This window comes from Ipomoea nil, unplaced genomic scaffold (genome assembly GCF_001879475.1).
Source record: "Ipomoea nil cultivar Tokyo-kokei standard unplaced genomic scaffold, Asagao_1.1 scaffold2647, whole genome shotgun sequence".
In the NCBI taxonomy this organism is placed as follows: Eukaryota; Viridiplantae; Streptophyta; class Magnoliopsida; order Solanales; family Convolvulaceae; genus Ipomoea; species Ipomoea nil.
The window spans coordinates 1315153-1336308 of record NW_017619075.1 but is presented as its reverse complement, the minus strand read 5'-3'; the positions used below and the strand labels follow the sequence as shown (position 1 = coordinate 1336308).

Below are 21156 nucleotides of genomic sequence, written 5' to 3'. Positions count from 1 at the left end.
AACATATACTATATTGTAATAATAGAGTGAGTAATACTCAATAAATATATATAAAAGTCAGTTTTGTTAAGGTTCTAACCGGAATAAAAATATGTTAGTATAATTATTTGTTGTGATTAACTGTACCTTTCTATATAATTTTATATACAATTATAATATTTTATTAATTTTTTTAATTACCCTTATTCTCTTTAGTTTTTTTTTTCCCTCAATTTCTCCTTAAAATTGTTAATACCGTCATGGATGGAGTAACATGAAATCAATATACCATCACAAATTCCTTTTACAAACATAGGAGTAAATTAGAAGGTTAAAGACAATTAATTCCTATTTTATTATTTGTCTTAAGAGTTCTCCATCTAGATGCATGTTCATTACCTATAAAAAAAAAAAAAAAAATTAACAATAACAAACAAACAAACAAATTGAACATTCCAATTATTACTTACATTATGTAAATATTTGGTGACTATATGGGATTATATTAAAGTAAAAAATATAAAATTAATTTTTTTTAAAATAATTTCAATTAGCATAACATAAATTTATATTATTTAACTGAGTTATTATGTATCATTGTTGTTAACTAATCAAAATTGCCAATATATCAAAGAAAATTTAATGTAGTGACCAAACACTGTACTTATATAATCGATAAATATAAATAACCATGTTAATGGACAATCAAGTTTGATGTATTTTTTTTTAAAGTTTTATGTGCAAATATAATATCGAGTTGCATCATATAATAATTATTTTATAAGATTTTTATGATTTTTTCTTTATTTCAATCAAATAATTTTACATCCATTTTTATTCATTGAGAACTTTATAATTGCGTGTTGTGCATATTTATAACTAGTATATATATATATATATATATATATATATATATATATATATATATATATATATATAGAGGCGGGTTCAGGTGCGGCCGTGTCTTACGGTGCGGTTATTTCTTACGGTGCGGCAACACCAATAGTTCACCAAATATGCACCATCAACATTAGGAAATACACCACACAAAACAGAGTAAACAGAGCCCTGCATCACCAAACACACACCATTAGGTGTGAGTAAAAACACCATACACTGTTCGGAAATACACCATTGGGGGTGGTGAGTTATATGGTGTGTTTTTTTGAGTATGTGGTGTATTTTGTGATGTTTTATTACATTTCATTGGGGTGTGTTTTTATTACACTGTTGGTGCATATTGTTAACACTGTTGGTGTATTTTGGAATTTGACCGCACCGCCGCACCGTAAGACCCCGCCGCATATGAGCGCTCTTATATATATATATATATATATATATATATATATATATATATATATATAAAAGTGTTATAATACTTCAGTCTTAAATTAGTTAGAACCCAATGTTGTTACTGGAAACAAAAAGTCTTAACTAAAATACCAAAAAATATGTAATAATAAAACAATGTTCATATAAAAACTATATACCTGGCTGAGGAAACTATATGGCCAAACTATAAAAAAAAAAAAAAATGTTCATATATAAATCTTCTATGAGTCTGTCTTTGTTTTTTTGTTTTTTGTTTTTTTTTTTTTAGGTATATGTGTGAGAAACAAGAAATGTTGGGATCATGATAATTGAGTTTGGCTTAGTAGCCCAATTAGCTAGCTAGGATCCTCATGATAACATAACAATCAATCGTTATTCCATAGACTAAGAAAAAAAATACATTATTTGTACTAGAGATACATTACTTAATTTTGAATATTATCAAATTAAATAATATACATTTAATACATAAATAATACATGAATAGTTAGTATATTAATTTTTTTTTGTTCATATTGATGCTTTGGATGTCATTATATTAGGATCAATAATTGCTTTGATTTTTTGTTTTTTTGTTTTTTTTTTATTTTTAAAACATTTAGTCCCATATACGGTCATACATTAGCAAATATCAATATTGGTAATCATTTAAAATTTTCTAATTCCACCCTACTACCAAACATGCAAAATACTTTCACCAAATAAAAATTATCATTACCAAGTATTTGATTCTCACTCTCATTCCGATTCCCATGTGCGAACCAAACACACCCTAAATAATTGTATAAGAGTTATACTACATGTCTACATGTGCTCTTAAATTCTACTCCCCCACTTTTAGTCCTTGATGTGGCAAACAACTAGTGATAAGATATTTTCCATCATGTGAGTCCCATGAAAAGTGTCTACATTAAGAATTTATGGATGAGAATAGAAGTTGGGAGTAATAAGTATGAATCTATCTAATATTTTCCATTGTATAAATAGAAGATTTTGGCATCTGAATAGGTATGCAATATTAGATTTTCACATCATTAATTTGATAAAATAATATTCGCTAAAAAGAAAACTTATATAATTGTACTGTGAACCTTCACAGGCCGGTCACACTATAATATTAATACAAAGAAATCCTCGTTTTTCTTGCTATTATTATTTTTTATTGTCATCTTTTAAATTTAAGTTGGTGACTCAATAGTTCATTAGACAGGCCGGACAAAATGTCAGTGCGCACAAGGGATCTGTTTACTGTCGCCGCCGAAGTTTGAACATTGGTCTCTTCTCCTAAATACTGCATACTGAACCATTAAGCTAAGCTCGTGCAAGCTCATCTAGACCTAATTCTAATTAATATAATAAATCATACTTCTTAGATTATAAAATCTTAGTCTCTTAGATGATTGGATGTGGTATAGTGAGTTGGATGCTATTTAAATTTTTTATAAAAAAAACTATTAGCACTAAATCTTTTTGGGTATTAGATAATTAGATTCTGTGTTAAAGGGTTATGAGTAATACAATGGGTTTATGGGCAACATGGATCATTTATAGTATTGTAAGTTAGTACAATTGCAACAGTGACACATTGATTTTTGTGAGTAAAGGAATGGCTTTTTGAAATGCCACATTCTCTAATCTCTACAGGAGTAGATAGATGGATGATCTGATCTGATCAGAGCAATTTGATCCACTGGAATTGATTCCATTTAGTGGATTGAGCATCACCTTGCATATTATTGCTACTTTAATTATAATATTCTCCTTCTCAAAAGTCTGGTAATTAGTTTTTGAATTAATAATGAATTGGTTTAATATTAATTAATACAAACAAACATTAACTAACAAAGCATGCCAATACCAAAGATCTTGTGGTCGCATACTGGCCGGGGCAAAAAAAAGAAAAAAGAAAAAAAAAACCCCTTAATATATGAATTTAAAAGATTGTATGGGTTAATTGAAAATAATTGAATGGTAATTTTGAATTTTTGTAAACATATACGTAGTAATTTTTTTATTAAAAAAAAGTATTTTAGAATAGCCTTGGAATAGTGTTCATTCAAACTTTGGGCCTTTCTATGAAGTGTAATTATAAATTAATTCAACGTTTGCTAATATATATCTATTAATTGAGATAAGTATATCAAATGGTTGTAATTGTTAAGTAGATTTAAAATTAATAAATAATATTGAAGTCATGGATTCAAATCTTTGCATATGCAAGTATTTTTTTTTTTTTTTTTTTTAACTTCATCAAAAAATAAATAACCACGCTAGGGGCCCCTCCCAACGTTGGGCCCAGGGCAGTGCGCATCTCGCCTGCCCTCAGGGCCGACCCTGGTTGGCTCTCTCAAATGGGAGGTCACAAGTTTAAACCCTAATGGGGACAATCACGGGTTCAAACCCTAGTGGGGGCAGTGACTCTTTGTGCTTTAACAGAGAGTCAATAGTACACAAATTAAAACAAAGCATGCCAATGTTAATTACTCTCGCCATTATACCGATGAATACAATATTAATTTATTATTTAAAAGGAACTTGTGAATACAAAACAAGGTAATCAATTACATATATGTTAACATTGTGTGTTCTTAGTATACAATTTGTGAATTTTTAAAAAGTAAATTGTGAACGTTTAGTATGTAAATTGTGAACATTTAGACCCGAATCCACAAAATAATTTGCTTTATCTTTGACATAAAAAACTTATCACTTATTTATCTTCATTGTCTCTTATATATAAAACCTCCAGCACTAGCAATAAGTGTTGATCCCCTACCTAACATTTAGCCATGAGGCACCCTAACAGACAAAAGCTTCAATTCAAAAGGAAGAAAAGAAAACAATATTGTTTGGTTTTTTTAACATTACAAAACTATTCGAACTACAAGGAAAAATTAGCGCGATTAAGGTACATGTAAATCATATGCCATAACAAATTATTTTAACGAAACGTATGTAATTATTAATTGACGTGTGCCACACATGTTTGTGAGGGTTTTAGTCTCTTTTTTTTTTTTTTTTTTTCATATCAAATTAACTTTTTGTATGAGGCGAGTAGAGATCACGTTCTAAATGCTATGCACATCACTCATATATCAGGTAAAGACCACAAAAATGTAACGTAACCGTTTACATTTTGAAAAAGTATTTTTTATTTTGGAGGGCTCTATGTACACATAGATAGTAGTGATGTAGATAGTACCAACTAATCACTACTAGCCCATTAATTATTTGCACCTCACTTTTATCACTTACCATAAATTGAATTGATGTCCATTTTATTCTCTAAATCCATTATTAATATCAAATTTAGTTCGTTGACTAGCAAGTTCACATGCATACTTCTTACATCATTCAAATAATATTAAAAATTTGGATAATCTTTCAAGAATTCTTAACAAAACACACATTCAATACTTATTTTCTTACCGATTTAGAATATTATAGGCTTCCTATAAATATTAGGCTGCCTATAAAGTTTGTGCTCATCAATTCTACTTTTATCCACATACCAAAATTGATAATAAAACGAATATTCAATATTCTTTTACAAATATCAATGAAATTTATTAGCAACCTTATTCAAGTTAGTCGAATTGTTGGCTTTGTAACCACAAAAAATGGAATAATGGAAAGATCATGGGATAATAATTATCAATACACGGCTGAAAATCTCGCGTTTTTCGTCCAACATTTCTGTCCAACCGTAAATTGGTCGGTATTTTACTAAAGATTTCAACTTTCTGTTACTAAAGATGGGTGGACGGAAAGTTGGTCGGAATTTCTGTCCAACGCGCGAGTGTTGATCGGAAATTTCGTCCAACACTCGCGCGTTGGACGGAAATTCCGACCAACCTATAGTGTTGGTTGGTAAAGTCGAATTGACTGATAAGTAGAAATTAAAATAGTAGGTATTTTAATATCCGTCCAACGTAATATTGGACGGAAATTTAAATAGGGGTTTTAAAAATAGGGTTTTAATATTTCATTTCACACCCCCCGACGTCTGTTTGTTCTCAAAAAGTCCGCTTCAATTCCTTTCGCACAGCCGCTCAGCCACCGCCCCGCACACCGCTCACCACTTCGCACACTGAACACCGCTCAGCCACCGCCCACCGCCACACCGCCTCGCACTGCATCCCAATCGCAGCAAGCCTCCGCCCACACCGCCAGCCAACGCCTCCACTGCCCAGCCGCAGACGCCTTCTTCTTCCCAATCGCACAGCCTTCGTTGCCCAGCTACCGCAGCACAGCCTCCACCGCACTGGAGCACCGCCTTCCCGCTGTAAGTTTTTTATTATTTTTTAATTATGATTTCGAATTATTAGAGTTACAATAATTAGCTTGTTATATGAATTTAGGATGAAAGCTGTGATGTTTGATGTTGAATTAAGGAGGCTTTTTTTTTTTTTTTTTTTTTTTTTTTTTTTTTTTGTGTATCCCTTGGAAACATTCCCTAGATTTTGATTCTAAAGAATTTAGAATCTTTTAGAAGTATATATGAAAGTGCTAATTGAAATCGTAGAAAGTACTAACTATCACTGTATCATACCTGATTTTATAGCCTTTTTATATTTTGGAAGGTGAGCAGATAAGAGGTCATGATGCCTAGGAAGGTGAGCATTTTGTGATGTTATTATTTCTGCTGCAGAGGAAGAGGCAATTAAACTTAGGGTCTATATAGATGAGCCTGCTTCTACAGATCTTCATTGGGTAATTTCTTTCACTGATTCTTTTCCTAATAATTTTTGTATCTTCCTGGTTGATCCATTTGTTTCCTAATAATTTTTGTATCTTCATTACATAATTGAAGGAGCTGTTATCATCAAAGGATGCAGCTTCTAGGACAAAGGAACAATCATCTGCTGAGATTTCTACTGTAAGTGTTTTCTATTTTTTCTATCCTCTTTTATACTTAAGTTCATGAGTAAAGTAATTAATTCACAAAAAAGCATTTAGCTGGTGAACACAGAGCTTTAGAATATACTTCTGTGGCCATAAATTTTTTCTTGGCATAAATTCTGATGCATGTAGCTCTTAATCATCCTCAGATAGGAAATGCATTAAATGTTTTTTTCCCCAGTCTTAATACCTGCACTTTGTTTGGTTTATTAGACATTCAATTATACCACCTTTTTGTCTATTAGAGCTAGAAGCTATTGTAGTTGTCCACTGAAAGTTTTCTTTATAATAGGCATGTAGCTTGCCTTGTCATAGACTCATTTCCCTCTTTAGTTAATTTTTTGACGACAGGGATCAGTGGGTGCAGCCTTCTTATTGTAAAATGTTGGTATGTATAGATAGAGTTGTAAAGATATCAATAAAAAAGATACAATGCAACAATTGTGTTAAGTGTTGGAACTGTAAAACTGTATATATGTTTCTGTGTAAAACTGTACAAGATAAAAGCCTATTTATACGTAGGCTAAAGACTACCAGCCACATAATTCAAAAAAGAAATGAAAGACTGAGTGCAACTCACTCTAACTACCCTTATTCTTCTAAAAAATTGTAATGCCACCTGGAGAAAAGTAGTTTTATCTGAATTATAGATTCTTTTCCCTCTGTTCTTTAATTGTGGTTCGTTTCTTGTCTCCTAATAGGGATATGGATTGGCTTGGTATTAACTTAGTAAAGTACTCAAATATGCTGAATATATATATGCAAAATCTCTTTATTATATTAGGGCATGTTTATGCATCTTATTACTAGGCTCAACCTTGTTTGGCTGTTTTACGTGAAGTATGATTTATGAATTTTCTTCTAGTGTTAGATAAGGGTTCTGCACCACTCATCATTCTACAATAAAGAGATCATATTTGCATGCTGTGTGATGGGCTTAAAGTTGCAGGTTGCATCTGTACCTGAAACTCAAACAGATGGCTCAGAAGTAGTGAAGGATAAAGACTCAACTTTTATGTGTTTGAATACAGTGTTTATTGCTGATTCTTGCATTTATTGTGATTCTTTAGATTTAATGGCCAATTATGCTTTCATATATGTTCTCTTATCATGAAGATGGCTGAACTCATGTATGCATCTCTATATTCTTTACCCTCTTACTCTCTTCTTTGCATTGCACCAACTTACTGAATCGCTTGGGCTTTACTTGGAGTTTTACATATCTACAGTGAATGAAAATATGTGACATTTCCTCATATTAAAGATTATTGTGGATGATTATTAGTTATTATCTACTATAATATCATTCTTAGTGAATTATTTTGTTGAAATTGTGGGCATTAACATCTATAAATATGCATCGGAGCATTCTTCTTTCTTTTTCCAGCCTGCAGATTGGGATGAAAGAGAGTAAGGGACAACTTACATTTGACATTTTCCTATTAGCATCACTGTGTGTATCTCTTCCTTAAGTGAGTTAAATTGTTGCACTAATTGGTACTCAATTATATATCTTCCTTAAGTGATACTGGACAATTATTGTTTTGTTATGTTTTAAGTTCAAATCTATAGTATAACGTGTGAAAGCAGCAGTTCAGCAAGACTTGTGGAGTACATCTCTTATACTAAACAAACTTTAGAATTAGGATGTAAGAATTCAGAAGTTTTCTATTTTTTCTGTGTTAGATTACTTAAACATAAAAGACATTCCTTTAATTTTCTAGTCATTTTGTAAAATGCATAGGTATCTACTCATTCAGTGTTAGATTACTTATATCATGGTCCATTTTTGGTGAAGGTTTACACTTGATCAACTTCATTGAAGGAGGTTGTGGATGCTGCATTGATCAAAGTCATTGAAGCAGTGCCGGATTTGAAGGCTTATTACTTATGTAGTATCAAATAAGTATATTTTCATACTTAAGTAGTACGGAGCATCAATCAAGTAGTATATATTTTTTATGTTTTTTTTTTTATGAACATGAACATAATTTTTGTTGTAAATAATTTTGATGTTTAAATATATTTTCAATTTAGTGTGTTCATTAATTTGTTGATGACATAATTTGTTAACAACAGTTATAAAAATAATAAAAATATTCCATATGATTTAGGATTTTCCTACCAACAGTTGGAAGGAAAATAACAAAATATAATATGTGAGTTTTCCGTCCAACGTTGGGTCGGAATTTCCGACCAACGCACGTAGTTGGACGGAATTTCCGACCAACGCACAAAGTTGATCGGAAGTTCTCACGTTTTAAAAATGGTGGGTTATTTTCCGGAATTTCCGTCCAATTTTGTTCGTTGGACGCTATTTCCGACCAAAAATTGTAGTTGGACGAAATTTCCCACGGAGGTTTTTCCGAACGTTCCTTTTGGTCGGTATGTTGGACGGAAACGTCGTTTCCGACCAATATATCGCGTTTTCCGTCCAACATTTGTTGGATGTTGGACGGAAAATGCGAAATTTCCAGCAGTGATATATAATCTTTCGAATGTGGCTTTGTATTCCAATTTTATGAACATATTTCTCAAAAGTGGATATAGACAAGGACTTAGTGAACATATTTGTCAGATTATCACTAGAATGAACTTTTTCAACAAGAATTTCACTACCCTTTTGAAACTCATGTGAGTAAAAGAACGGGTTCCTCAACTTCTTGTTTATGGCAAGTAATTAACTAGTCATGATTAGTACCCTTGATTATTCACAGTTTTGGTTTCAATATGAAAATCATTTGATCTAATGCCTTTAAACTAAGCAAGCTACATTTAGATTTACGGTACAACAAGGCATTTTTATTTATTAGCTCAGTACCCTTAGGGAGAATCAGTGAAACTCTACCGGAGCCCACTACTTATACCTCGTCATTAGATATTGTTGTAATATTGATATTTGTCTCATTTAGGGTACGGCAAAACGTACCTTCTATCTGTAAGGATAGTACGCGTAGTTGCACTATATCCACTAAACTTAAACATGTATATATATATATATATATATATATATATATATATATATATATATATATATATATAGAACAAAGAAACCTTTCATATGTAGAAGATGAAGAAATGGCAATAAAAAGATCACGAGATAATAGTCATTAATGTTCTTTCTCAACCTACTACTTAAAGCACAAAAAGCTAATAACACCTCTACTGAAGCTTGAACCTACAACCTCCTATATGAGAGTTCAACCTTGGTGCCATTAGACCACAAGATCTTAGCAGTCATCAATTTATATATTCATAACAAATGTTTATTTAAGTAATATCCAACCTCAAACATTACAATTGTATTGATAATCCACTCAATTGTTTTATAATCCACTCAATTGTTTTAAACATATAAATATTAGGAAATTCTATTTATACCACCCTGATTGCTATTTACACAACCCTTTTATAGGTGTGCTAGCTTTATATGTGGTGTAAATAAAATAACTTGCTATTTACATCACCTTCATTAAAGTTAGTCAAGCATTATTTTTTTTTAAAAATATTTATTATTATTTTTATTCCCAATTAAAACATTAGAAAAAGAAAATCCCTCTCCTTCTCCGGTGAGAAGGTAAAAAATTATTAATGAAATCTCGTAAATTATTTTAACTAGGTTGGTATAAATAATCATATTTACAGTCTTATTGCTATTTACACCACCTCACCACGTATGTAATTGTTAAAATTTTTTACGTTTTCACAATTCTAAGATTATTTACATCCATTTTTTACTAGAGGGTGGTACAAATAACTATACCCATAATTACATCCAACCAAACACCCTCTTATTGAAATTTTAGACGTTTTAACAATTCTAAGACTATTTATACTTAGAAGGTGTTACAAACTACAAATAGCAACACCCATAAATGTTTTGTATTTTGTCCGTTACTGGATTCCAATTTCCAAAGGTTTTGATGCCTGGGAAAAGAAAGTGGAGAAACTTCCTGGCAACGGCAGCCAAGAAGTATCGAGAGAACCGTCGGTGTCAAAGACTGTCAAGTTTCAACCACGGCAAGTGCAAGGCCATTTTGTTTCCTCAATGCATTGGTTTAGGACACATGTCATTTGCCGTATCACCACTTTGGTTTTCTGGGAAAATGGAAATCCTACACCCTATAGGGGACCCAAACTCTGGTCCATGCCTGCAACAAACTCTTCTCTCTCTCTCCAAACAGGAAAAACTACAAAAAAACAAAACACCCAAAAGAAGTACTAAAAAGACCGTAAATACTGCAGCAATTTACACGCCACTAATCATTAATCAAAGTAGCGTTTTAGTGAATGCTAATGTAAGTCGTCATGTGTGGTTGAGGACTTTGAGGAAAAGGTACCATCGATGACACAAAACATTTCTGTCCATGAAAATTATCATCAAGATTCTGAGACGATGTGACATCATCTGTGTGGGTAAAGACTAAAGAGGAAGGTTTATGCATTAATCCAAGTCAAATTTACACAATTATATAGCATCTGGCCAGACACAACTCTTTTAATCATCTTAATTGCGACAAAAAAGGTAAAATTATCCATTCCAAATGATTTCACACCTAGTCCACATAAGATTGTAAACAGTTGTTATACCATGAACCAGGGACCACCTTGCCCTGATCTTAAATTGTGTATTTTTAGTATTGGAATTGTGAACATTTAGAATATAAATTGTGTTTCTAAGTTTTGAGAATTTGTGAATACAATATATTTAAATTTTTAAATTTTTAGAATTTCTGAATACAATACATATAAGTTTTGAGAATTTGTGAATACCATACATTTAAGTTTTGAGAATTTGTGAATACATCACAAATTGTAAATTTTTAAAAGATAAATTGTGAACATTTAATATGTAAGTTGTGTATCTTTGAACCCGAGTTCACAGAATAATTTGCTAAATACATACTAGATTTTTTATTTACTGTACACAAGGAGCCCCTCTGTTAACAAACTAGGTTGATGTGACAAGTCTTCTGAAATATAGCTGACTTCATAGTCTTCATTGGCTAATTGGTCATCTCCCATCTTTGACAAGAATTTACTGAGTTCATGCTTTTTTCTTTCATCTTTTTTTTTTTTTTTTTTAACAAAGAAAAGGTGGGTGCAAGGAAAAACATGCCACCCAGCCAGAATCGTTATTCTCAGCTATTTAAGCCTACTTATTTTGCAGTCTTGACATTTCAGTTCAGAAATTCAACCTTTTGTTTTTCTGGGCAGGAAAAGGAAGGTGGCAGCTTAGGAGCATGGCAGAGAAGGAAGTTGCATGTTCAGATAATGGGAAAATCCCTCTCTTCATTTTCTTCAGGGATGCAAGGTGAGATCAGAGTTGGTTTCATTCCCTTTTCCCAATTCTTGATTGCATTGAATTACAAATATAATGAAAATTTTCTCCAGAATGGTTATGTAAGGAAGAGGAGTGTTCTTGTGTGTATTTTGTTAACAAATTTGAAGGTGAAATTAAAGCAGATCAATTTTGAAGCTAGATGAGCTGGGTGTTGAAATAGCCAGGATTGCCCTCCCTGCAGCACTAGCTTTGACAGCTGATCCTATTGCCTCTCTGGTTGACACAGCTTTCATAGGCCAAATAGGTACTATATATGTGTTTCTTGATTTCTAAATCATTGCAAGGAAATTTAAGTGTTTGAGCGGAGGTCAGTAGAGGGCCAAGTTCATCAATTGGTGGCTAGAGTCTAGAGAGATTGTTGGACAGAGTCTGGTAAAGGGCAGTCTAGTACCCTGCCTCTCGAAAATATGATATCTGTTTATAAGGAAATAAAGTTAGGCATGCGCTACTAGATAAGTTGGTTCATCAATTTTCTTGTTTTGTACCGTTCCATAAGTTGATGTACTAATGGTGCAGGCTCAGTTGAGCTTGCTGCTGTTGGAGTTTCTATTGCTGTGTTCAACCAAGTGTCGAGAATCGCGATATTTCCACTTGTCAGCGTCACTACCTCTTTCGTTGCTGAGGAAGATACTATCAGGAAAAGCGGCTCGATTTCACAAGACACTGAAAGTTTATCTGCAGGGAGTGAGAGTAAAAAGTTGATACCAGAAAATGGTATGGCAGCTAGCAGTCCATTTTTGTGTTACCTGTTGTTCTATGATATGTTGGTTTAATTTGTTTGACTCGAGTCGTATCTGATTAGGTTCTGAAGAGAGTGGTAACGCCTTTGAAGTAGAAGCTCCTAATAACAACGAAAAGCGCCACATCCCATCTGCCTCATCGGCTTTGATCATTGGTGGCATCCTTGGCCTAATTCAAGCAGTGCTGCTGATCACGGGCGCAAAGCCCGTGTTGGAATTCATGGGGATCAAATCTGTGAGTTTGGGTTCGGAGGAGTGATCAAATTGTTCGAAATGATCAAATTTTGAAGTGTGTTTTTGACATTCTTGACAGGGCTCGCCCATGTTAAAACCTGCACAGCAGTACTTGGCGTTGAGGTCACTAGGCGCCCCAGCGGTTCTTCTGTCTTTAGCCATGCAGGGTGTTTTCCGAGGATTTAAGGACACGAAAACTCCCCTTTTCGCAACTGGTAAGCAATTAAGAATCGCGAAAACTAGCACTCAAGCAAGTGAAACTCTTCATTTCTAGCAGAAAGAAATGTGGAAATATATCTCATTTGTGCTTTTTTCTCTGTTTCAGTGGTGGGGGATTTAACAAACATAATTTTGGATCCTATATTTATCTTCATTTTCCGTCTAGGGGTTAGAGGGGCAGCTATTTCCCATGTCATATCTCAGTAAGTTCTACAAGGCACATAAAGATACAGATTTGAGGTTTCCATATTGGAATGATGTTATGAAATCTCATTTGAATTTGCTATTATAGGTACCTTATTTCGATTATACTTTTTTGGAGATTAATGGAGCAAGTTGATTTAATTCCTCCTAGTCTCAAATACCTGCAATTTGGTCGATTTCTTAGAAATGGTGAGCCTTAATTGTCAATGATTGAGTAATTGAAAGTTAATTAAACATATTCCACTTGCTTTAACTTATACTGAAAACTCAGGATTTCTATTACTGATGAGGGTCATAGCCGTTACGTTCTGTGTAACCTTAGCTGCATCATTAGCTGCCCGGCTAGGATCAACACAAATGGCTGCGTTCCAGGTGTGCCTGCAGGTCTGGTTAGCGACGTCTCTTCTAGCTGACGGGTTGGCTGTAGCTGGACAGGTTAGAACGAAGTGACTCTCGTGCAAATCGACTATTGAATTGTGTTATAAAAAAGCTAGTCTAACCCATAGCCTTATAAACCCATATGTTCTCTCTTATTTTATCAATGTGGGACTCCTGACAAATTGGTTTAACTGATCGATCATTACTTGTGAAGGCAATACTAGCGAGTGCATTCGCTAAGAAAGAGTTTAGTAGGGCGGCTGCAACTGCATCCCGTGTGCTACAGGTGCGCTTGCTTGCTAGCTAGCTAGCTTCATCTGATATGGTTATGCCCGCACTTGTAAATTTGGAAACACGAAATTCTTGATGTTGTTACGTTGCAGCTAGGAATAGCACTCGGGGTGATCCTAGCCGTGTTTCTTGGAGTTGGTTTACACTTTGGAGCAAGACTGTTTACGAAAGACGCCAATGTGATCAACCTTATTGGCGTTGGCATCCCGGTATCCCTCTATTCTGTGCAAAAGTTTACATATCACCTTTGAAAAACCGATATCTGGCTTAACTAACTAAACTTTCCCTTTTCTTGGCAGTTTGTTGCAGCTTCTCAACCTATCAACGCCTTGGCCTTCGTTTTCGATGGAGTTAACTTTGGTGCATCTGACTTTGCATATTCTGCCTATTCCATGGTAATTCTTGTTGAGCATATAACCATTAATGTGCAATCCAATTATCAGTTTAGACTTTTAGTTGAGATGGAGCTTCAATTTGGTATCAGAGCCAGCTTTTAGTCGAGATGAAGCACATGCTTCAATTATTCTGTCACCCCTTGTTAAACTGGAGCTACCCAAAATCAGAATATCAGATGAAAACTAATAATGAAATACTTTGCCATAAGTGCAGCAGAAACCTTAAAATTTCCAAATTTCTGGTTGCCTAACAGCCCTAACTAATAAAACTGTTTTTTTTTCAGAACCTTATAAAAACTGTTACTGATACTAAATATTCGCTAATAAAGCTGCTGGCTGCATTTGTATCTGCAGGTTACGGTGGCGATCTTCAGCATCATATTATTGTTCATTCTTTCGTCGTGGTTTGGATTTGTAGGAATCTGGGTTGCACTAACCATTTATATGGGTCTGAGAGCCCTGGCTGGGTTCTGGAGGTGAGAACGTGCCTCATCTGATCAACCCGTTATGCGTTTTTGATGAAAAATAAACGAGAAGTTCATCTTGTTCCTTGAATATTTGCAGGATAGGAACTGGAACAGGTCCATGGAAATTTCTCAGGAGCTGAAAATCTCTTGCAACTCAAGAAGTGTATTAACTTTAAATAAAATTCTTGAGAGGAAATGGATTTGATACAGAGAGACAGCTTTAGAAAACACATGAAACTTTGTTAGGGTAAATTAGGGAGCTAGGCAGCAATCTCCAGTGATGTTAATGTAAATGTTTGTGTTACAGTCAGCCAGGCAAAAGTAATATAATGAAAGCCTATACTCAAATGCTTTTAACCTAGGGTAGTGGTCGAGCGGAAGAGACTCATCCAACTTTAATCATAGGTCAAGGGTTCGATCCTTGGCTTTGGGTATAGAGCAGTCTTAAATCTCAAGGCTAGCTATCCCATTCAATAGAGGTGCCTACAAAGGTCAAGGGTTCGATCCATAGCTTCGGGTATGGAGCAGCCAGCTATTCCACCCAATAGAGGTGCCTACAATTCAGCTAGGGGAATTTTTCACTGTATTGGTGAAAATCCTGGGCTACAGAAAAAAAAAAAAAATACTCAAATGGCAATGCTGAAGCATATATAAGCAATGTTGAAACATGGGCTTCAAAAGTTAGAACTTAAAAGCAGCTATTTTATCTTCATTTTTTTCTTGTTTGGTTGCTTAGAAATAGCCATATTTCAATAGTTTTTAAATAGAACATGACATATTGATTATGCTATCATAACATCTATAACAAAATTCTTCGATTACTCCTATTCTTTCAAGAAAAAAAAAAATTGAGGATATTTTGATTCTATCAAGCGATTGAAAAGAGAAGGTAAAAATAATTTATTCTTTATATTTCTTTTTTAAACATGACGACACTTGAATAGAAATAACAATTATATATTTATATACTCCATAGTATTATAATAACATCAAATGAATATTATTGTATATCAACTAATATATTAGTCCGTAACACTTTTTCTAATAATTTTATTAAATGATTGAAGGAGAATTATTGTGTTTGTAATCAACTATTTGTAGCTCAAATAGAATGTACCAAAACACAAAGTGCAACAAGCAAGCGTTATCCTTAATTGCTTTGCATTAGTCCTAGGATATATTGATAAAAAATTAATACTTAATTTAGCCACTTGACTATTAAGATTTCATTATTTTGATTCAATCATTATGCTGTGCATCCGTATGCTCCATGCATGGTGCATACGGATACCAAAACGACGTCGTTTTATTAAAAAACGCGCGTCTCTCCTTTAAAAAAAATTCAGGTTCGATTCCTAGCAACAACATTATATTGTTCATTCATTCTGGAATTTTAGTTCATAGATTATGAAATTATAGTCGATTGATTATGGAATTATAGTTCATTGATTATGGAATTGTAGTTTATCGATTCTGAAATTTTAGTTTATAGATTATGGAATTTTAGTTCATTCATTCTGGAATTTTTAGTTCATAGATTAGATTATGGAATTATAGTTCATCGATTATGGAATTATAGTTCATCGATTATGGAATTTTAGTTCATATGTTGTTGCTGGGAATCGAACCTGATTTTTTTTTTAAGGGGAGACGCGCGTTTTATTAAAACGACGTCGTTTTTGCATCCGTATGCACCATGCATGGTGCATACGGATGCACAGCATAATTTGCCATTTTGATTCTCGACTTTCAAACATCTCAATTCATTCTAATTATGCAATTTTTACTTAAAATAATTCTTTTTCTAAACTAAAATAGTCCCGATTAGTAACATTTTGATTAACAATTACATAGTTAAAGATAAAATTAAAGACCAAAGTGATAAAATCGTAATAGTCGAGGGACCAAATCAAGTATTAACTCTATTGATAAAACACCCAATTGACCCAAGTATAAACACATACAATGTAAGTATGAACGACGTCGTTTCATAGGAGCACCTTTCATACCATTGGAACCCCCATATTGCGCCTCTGCTTCCTAAGCACCAACACAGGAACAGGAACAGGAACAGGAACAGGAACGAAGAAGGAAGAACCCTACAACGCAAAAAGAAAACCTCAGACACGGACAGGGGATCGGTTAGTGCTGCGGGAAGCATCATTGCTGACAAAATGTTTTACAGAGGGTAGGAAATTCGAGCTCTTTCTCCTTCATTTTCTTTCAAGATTTCTTTTTTTTTTTTCCCCCCACAATTTTATTCGTGTAATGTATTCACTTTTAATCACACATTTCGATCTGGGTATTGCTTTGATTGTAGTAATTTAATCCTTTTTATTGATTCTGCGCTGTTTGGTATGAAAATTTTTATCTCTTTGACTGGAATTTGATGTCATGCTAGCATCTTTCGTATTGAGTCATAATTCACATAAACTTAGGTGCTGATGTCATAGTCGTAGCAGATTCTGAGTTCTGTTCTTGTCTACGGAGCATTTACATGTTTTTCTTTTTTAGTTTTCTTTTAAAAAAATCTAATCTTTTCTCCTTTAATTTTCATTCGTATTTACATGAGTCAGAAAATAGGTTTACTGCTAAACACCGAAAATTAGATTTTATTTTTGTTTGATGATGGTTTTGTGAAGTGTAACTTGGAAAAATAGAATGCAGTCTGATATTTATGGTATTTAGTTATGTGTTTAATGTGGATATGAATAGGCAGGCATATGCTTATTATGTTTTTACCTTTGCCCGTTTTGATAGTTTTGGGTTGAACTATTCCAGAAAGCCCTTTTCGTTACTAGTGTATGCAGTGGCATTAAACTGTTTTCCTTGTGATATACAGAAGGTTTATGGATGGTGGTGATGCTCGAGAAATGGGTCTGAAAAGGCAGCGCGTAATGGATCAAGGTTCCTCTTATTACTCGATTCCGCCCGGGTCGAGTTATATGTACAATCCTGCCCCTCCTCCCGCTCCTGTTGAATACTCTAATTATATTGGCCAGCCTCCGCCTTTCCCTGTTGTTCGACTTCGTGGCCTCCCATTTGATTGCACGGAGGGTGAGATAGCGGATTTCTTGCATGGTCTGGATGTAGTTGATGTGCTTCTGGTCCACAAGGGTGGAAGATTTACGGGGGAAGCTTATTGTGTTTTGGGGTACCCCCTTCAAGTTGATTTTGCTCTTCAGAGGAATAGGCAGAATATCGGTAGAAGATATGTTGAAGTTTTCAGAAGCAAGAAGCAGGAATACTATAGGGCTATAGCCAACGAACAATCGGATGCTTGTGGTAATTCTGTTCCGAGGGCTAGATCTTCTGAAGACCGGAAGGACTTGGCAGAACATACTGGAGTTTTACGGCTAAGGGGACTGCCATTCTCGGCTAGCAAGGAAGATATTATCGAGTTCTTCAAGAAATTTTCGCTTCCAGAGGACTCGGTTAATATAATTGCTAATTCAGAGGGAAGGCCAACTGGAGAAGCATTTGTGGAGTTTGCAGATGCAGAAGATTCGAGAGCTGCAATGGCTAAGGATAGGATGACAATAGGGACTCGCTACATTGAGCTTTTCCCATCGTCTCAGGAAGAGTTGGAGGAAACGGTCTCAAAGGGCAGGTGACAATTTTCTTCTTTTCTCGCTTATCCCTCCTCTTTTTCGTATTCATTGCTTGTTAGTTTTCACTTTGAGATTTTTTTGTCGCCTTTCACTTGATAATAAGTTCATTCCTTTAAATTGAAACTAATACTGAATGATTATTTAGGGTACTAAGTTTTTGTCACCAAAACAAATCATAATGTCCTTTTTGCAACCATTTTCTAATGATTGATATTCAGAATAGATATAATTTAGGGAGCTTCATTGGTTTCTTCTTTTCAGTAAAGATGGATCAGGAACTGGTGTATGCATTTAATGAACGAGGAACTCTATATTATAGCAAGAAGAGATGTACTCTTAGTGCTATGGTTTGCATTTTCAATCATATTATAGCAAATTCCAATAGTCCTTGATTATTGTGGCATCACCCCATTTAGTAATTTTTTGTTAATTGCATTTCCCTAACATGTAATTTCTCTCCTCTCGTAAACTCTTCTAATTGAATAATTAAATTACATGTTTGCCATATGTATTAAATGGTGGAAATGACAAAATTTTAAAAGGACTAATTGTGACAAACAAATGAAAGTCAGGGATATAATGTGGCAGAACTAAAAGAGTAGGACTAAATGCGGCAATGCCACAATAGCGAATGACTAAAAGTGGAATTTGCTCTATTTTTTCAATTGCCATAATCAATGTTGCAGAAGGCGCTAGGCGGCCTAGTAATCCGAGTATATCATCTCCACTTTTCCCACTCAAGGCTAGGAGTTGTTAGATTGGTATAATCTTCCAAACTAGTAAATTAGATGGTTAGTTGAGTACATGGCTGGAGAAATATAGAAGAGGAGTAGCCGAGTAGGCAAAAAAAATCACTCGACCAAGTTAGGCGCTCAACTCGGCCGAGTCGGCACCTAGGGTGCATAGTCGGCCGGTTAGTCGGTCAGTCGACTAAAAGCTGCCTAGGGCTGAAATCGCCTCGGCCTAGGTGCGCCGCCTAGGCCGATTTTTACAACATTGGCCATTATTAATGGCAATAGTTAATTTCTTTCAAGAAAGAATACACTAGTTATTTATCAAAAGGTTATGGTATTGAATATTGATCTAGGTTACCCGAATATTCTGACTTAACATACAAAAGAACAGAAAATAATGTAATGGCATCTTGCATGGTTCAGCTTTTCATGATTACTCCTTAACTGTCAAGAGTAAGAACAAAGACGAACTATATGTATGTATATGGAATCCAAGATATTCTGGTTCAAGTTACTGATGAATGTCCCAAAAGGAATATTAATAAACTTATTACTGTGAACAATGTGTGAGCCACGTGTCACTTCTTGTCTAATTTGGTGTAGGGCATGAATGCAGTTCCGATTTGGTTTCCAATCGGCAATAATTTGTGATCTGGCTGGGTCCTTAGAATCGGTAGAGTAGAGTAGCTTCATATCCATTTTACCGTCATTTATTGCACTGCAGCATTAGGTTATAGATGACTTGTTTGAAAAATCGTTCATTATAGTTTGTCAATACCCTATTTGAATGGAATGGCTTTAACTTTACGTGTTTTGAAACCAGAATATTGCAGAAGCCTTCAGACGGGAAGGACCTGACTGAAGTGACCCCTGTTCTGCGAATGAGGGGACTACCATATTCAGCAGGGAAGGATGACATTATTGAATTCTTCAAAGATTTTGTTTTGTCCGAGGAATCGGTTCATATCACTCTAAATTTCGAAGGGAGGCCAACCGGGGAAGCTTTTGTGGAGTTCGCCAATCCTGAGGATGCAAAAGCGGCGCAAGCAAAGGATAGGATGACACTAGGCAGTCGTTATATTGAGCTTTTCCCTTCGTCGCCTGAGGAATTGAACGAGTCGCTCTCAAGGGGAAGATGAGACTTTAGCTCAGCCCCCTACTTGTGATGTAATTTAAGAACCTTAATTTTGTTTCAGTATTTCTCTTGAAACCAATATGAAGTTATAGACCTTAATAGCAGAGATATATGGCTGTTTTAGAGGTTAATGTATTTTAGTGTTATGGCACTTTGGTCATATCACTCAGTTTTGGTACCATTTCAGCATTTCTTACTATTTCATTTGTACCATTCCATGCCTCACTCACCAAACTATAGAATATGGAGTATTATATTTTGGAAACGGCACCAATGCCTTGGCCTTGGCTCCCAGGCAAGTTGTTCCACTTTTAGAGGTGCCTATAATCCAGTGAGGGAATTAATCATTGTGTTTGACTGTGGAAATTCAAAGTTAATGCTTTCCTATAATCATTTATGTTTAAAGTTTGAGTTAATGCGAACATAGGGAGTGTGGTTGAGTGGAAGAGACTCATCTATTCTTAACCAAACAATGTCAATCCTTGGCTACATAGTAAACTTAAATCCGCTTTAAGGTGCCTTACCCTTGAGGCTCCTTTGAGCCTCAAGGCTCGAATTTTAACCGCAGTGAGCCAGCCAAACTGGTTCTTGGCATTCAAGGAATCGAAACAGCTCCTCCACAGTGAATCGAAACAGCTCCTCCACAGTAAACATATATATATCATGGTTGCAGTAGGCGCTAGGCGATAGTCGGGCGCCCGGATAGCGCCTAGCGCCTAGGCGGGCGCCGAGACCGATTTTTACAACCCTGATATATATAGGGTAGGGTTCCAGTGAGAACACATCATGTGCATCCATCTAATATTTTTTAATGGTATAGATTAGATTAAGTGTGTGCGAACGTGCATTAAATGAGTGCAAACACACTTAATCGCGTTTGCACACATTTAATACGCGTTCGCACACACTTAATCTAATCTAGACCATTAAAAAAATTAGATGAATACACATGATTTGTTCTCACGTTCTCACCTAAGCAAGTGTTCTCTTATGATCTTATATATATATATATATATATATATATATATATATATATATATAGGCTTTGGATCTGGTGCACCCCTCTAATAGATGAGCCCATGAGGCCTAATTATACCCATTGATTGAATTCCCATCTATGGTTGAGATTAAAAGAAATAATGTCCATTATTATCTATGGTAGGGTTAAATTTGTAATTGTAAGGCTAATTT

The 21156-nt window shown here is 34.6% G+C and overlaps 2 protein-coding genes across 3 annotated transcripts; both read left to right on the top strand.

Annotated features, from left to right (window-relative positions):
- The first annotated feature begins 11231 nt into the window (after nucleotides 1-11231).
- LOC109154552 (protein DETOXIFICATION 42-like) lies at nucleotides 11232-15197 on the top strand. 2 transcript variants are annotated; one of them, XM_019302323.1, is made up of 14 exons: nucleotides 11232-11310; nucleotides 11431-11527; nucleotides 11680-11801; nucleotides 12074-12271; nucleotides 12360-12532; nucleotides 12611-12746; nucleotides 12857-12953; nucleotides 13043-13143; nucleotides 13226-13389; nucleotides 13547-13618; nucleotides 13716-13832; nucleotides 13923-14018; nucleotides 14373-14494; nucleotides 14583-15197. In XM_019302323.1, exons 2-14 carry the CDS (start codon nucleotides 11457-11459, stop codon nucleotides 14623-14625), a joined length of 1512 nt encoding a protein of 503 aa, XP_019157868.1. In that variant the 5' UTR covers nucleotides 11232-11310; nucleotides 11431-11456; the 3' UTR covers nucleotides 14626-15197. The 2 variants fall into 2 exon arrangements, with proteins under 2 accessions (XP_019157868.1, XP_019157869.1); XM_019302324.1 differs by having other exon boundaries at nucleotides 11291-11309; nucleotides 11451-11527.
- A 1262-nt stretch (nucleotides 15198-16459) lies between these two features.
- On the top strand, nucleotides 16460-20148 carry LOC109154553 (heterogeneous nuclear ribonucleoprotein F-like). Its single transcript, XM_019302326.1, has 3 exons — nucleotides 16460-16673; nucleotides 17328-18095; nucleotides 19654-20148. The coding sequence occupies exons 1-3, from the start codon at nucleotides 16660-16662 to the stop codon at nucleotides 19967-19969; spliced, it is 1098 nt and encodes a 365-aa protein (XP_019157871.1). The 5' UTR covers nucleotides 16460-16659; the 3' UTR covers nucleotides 19970-20148.
- Nucleotides 20149-21156: the final 1008 nt, after the last annotated feature.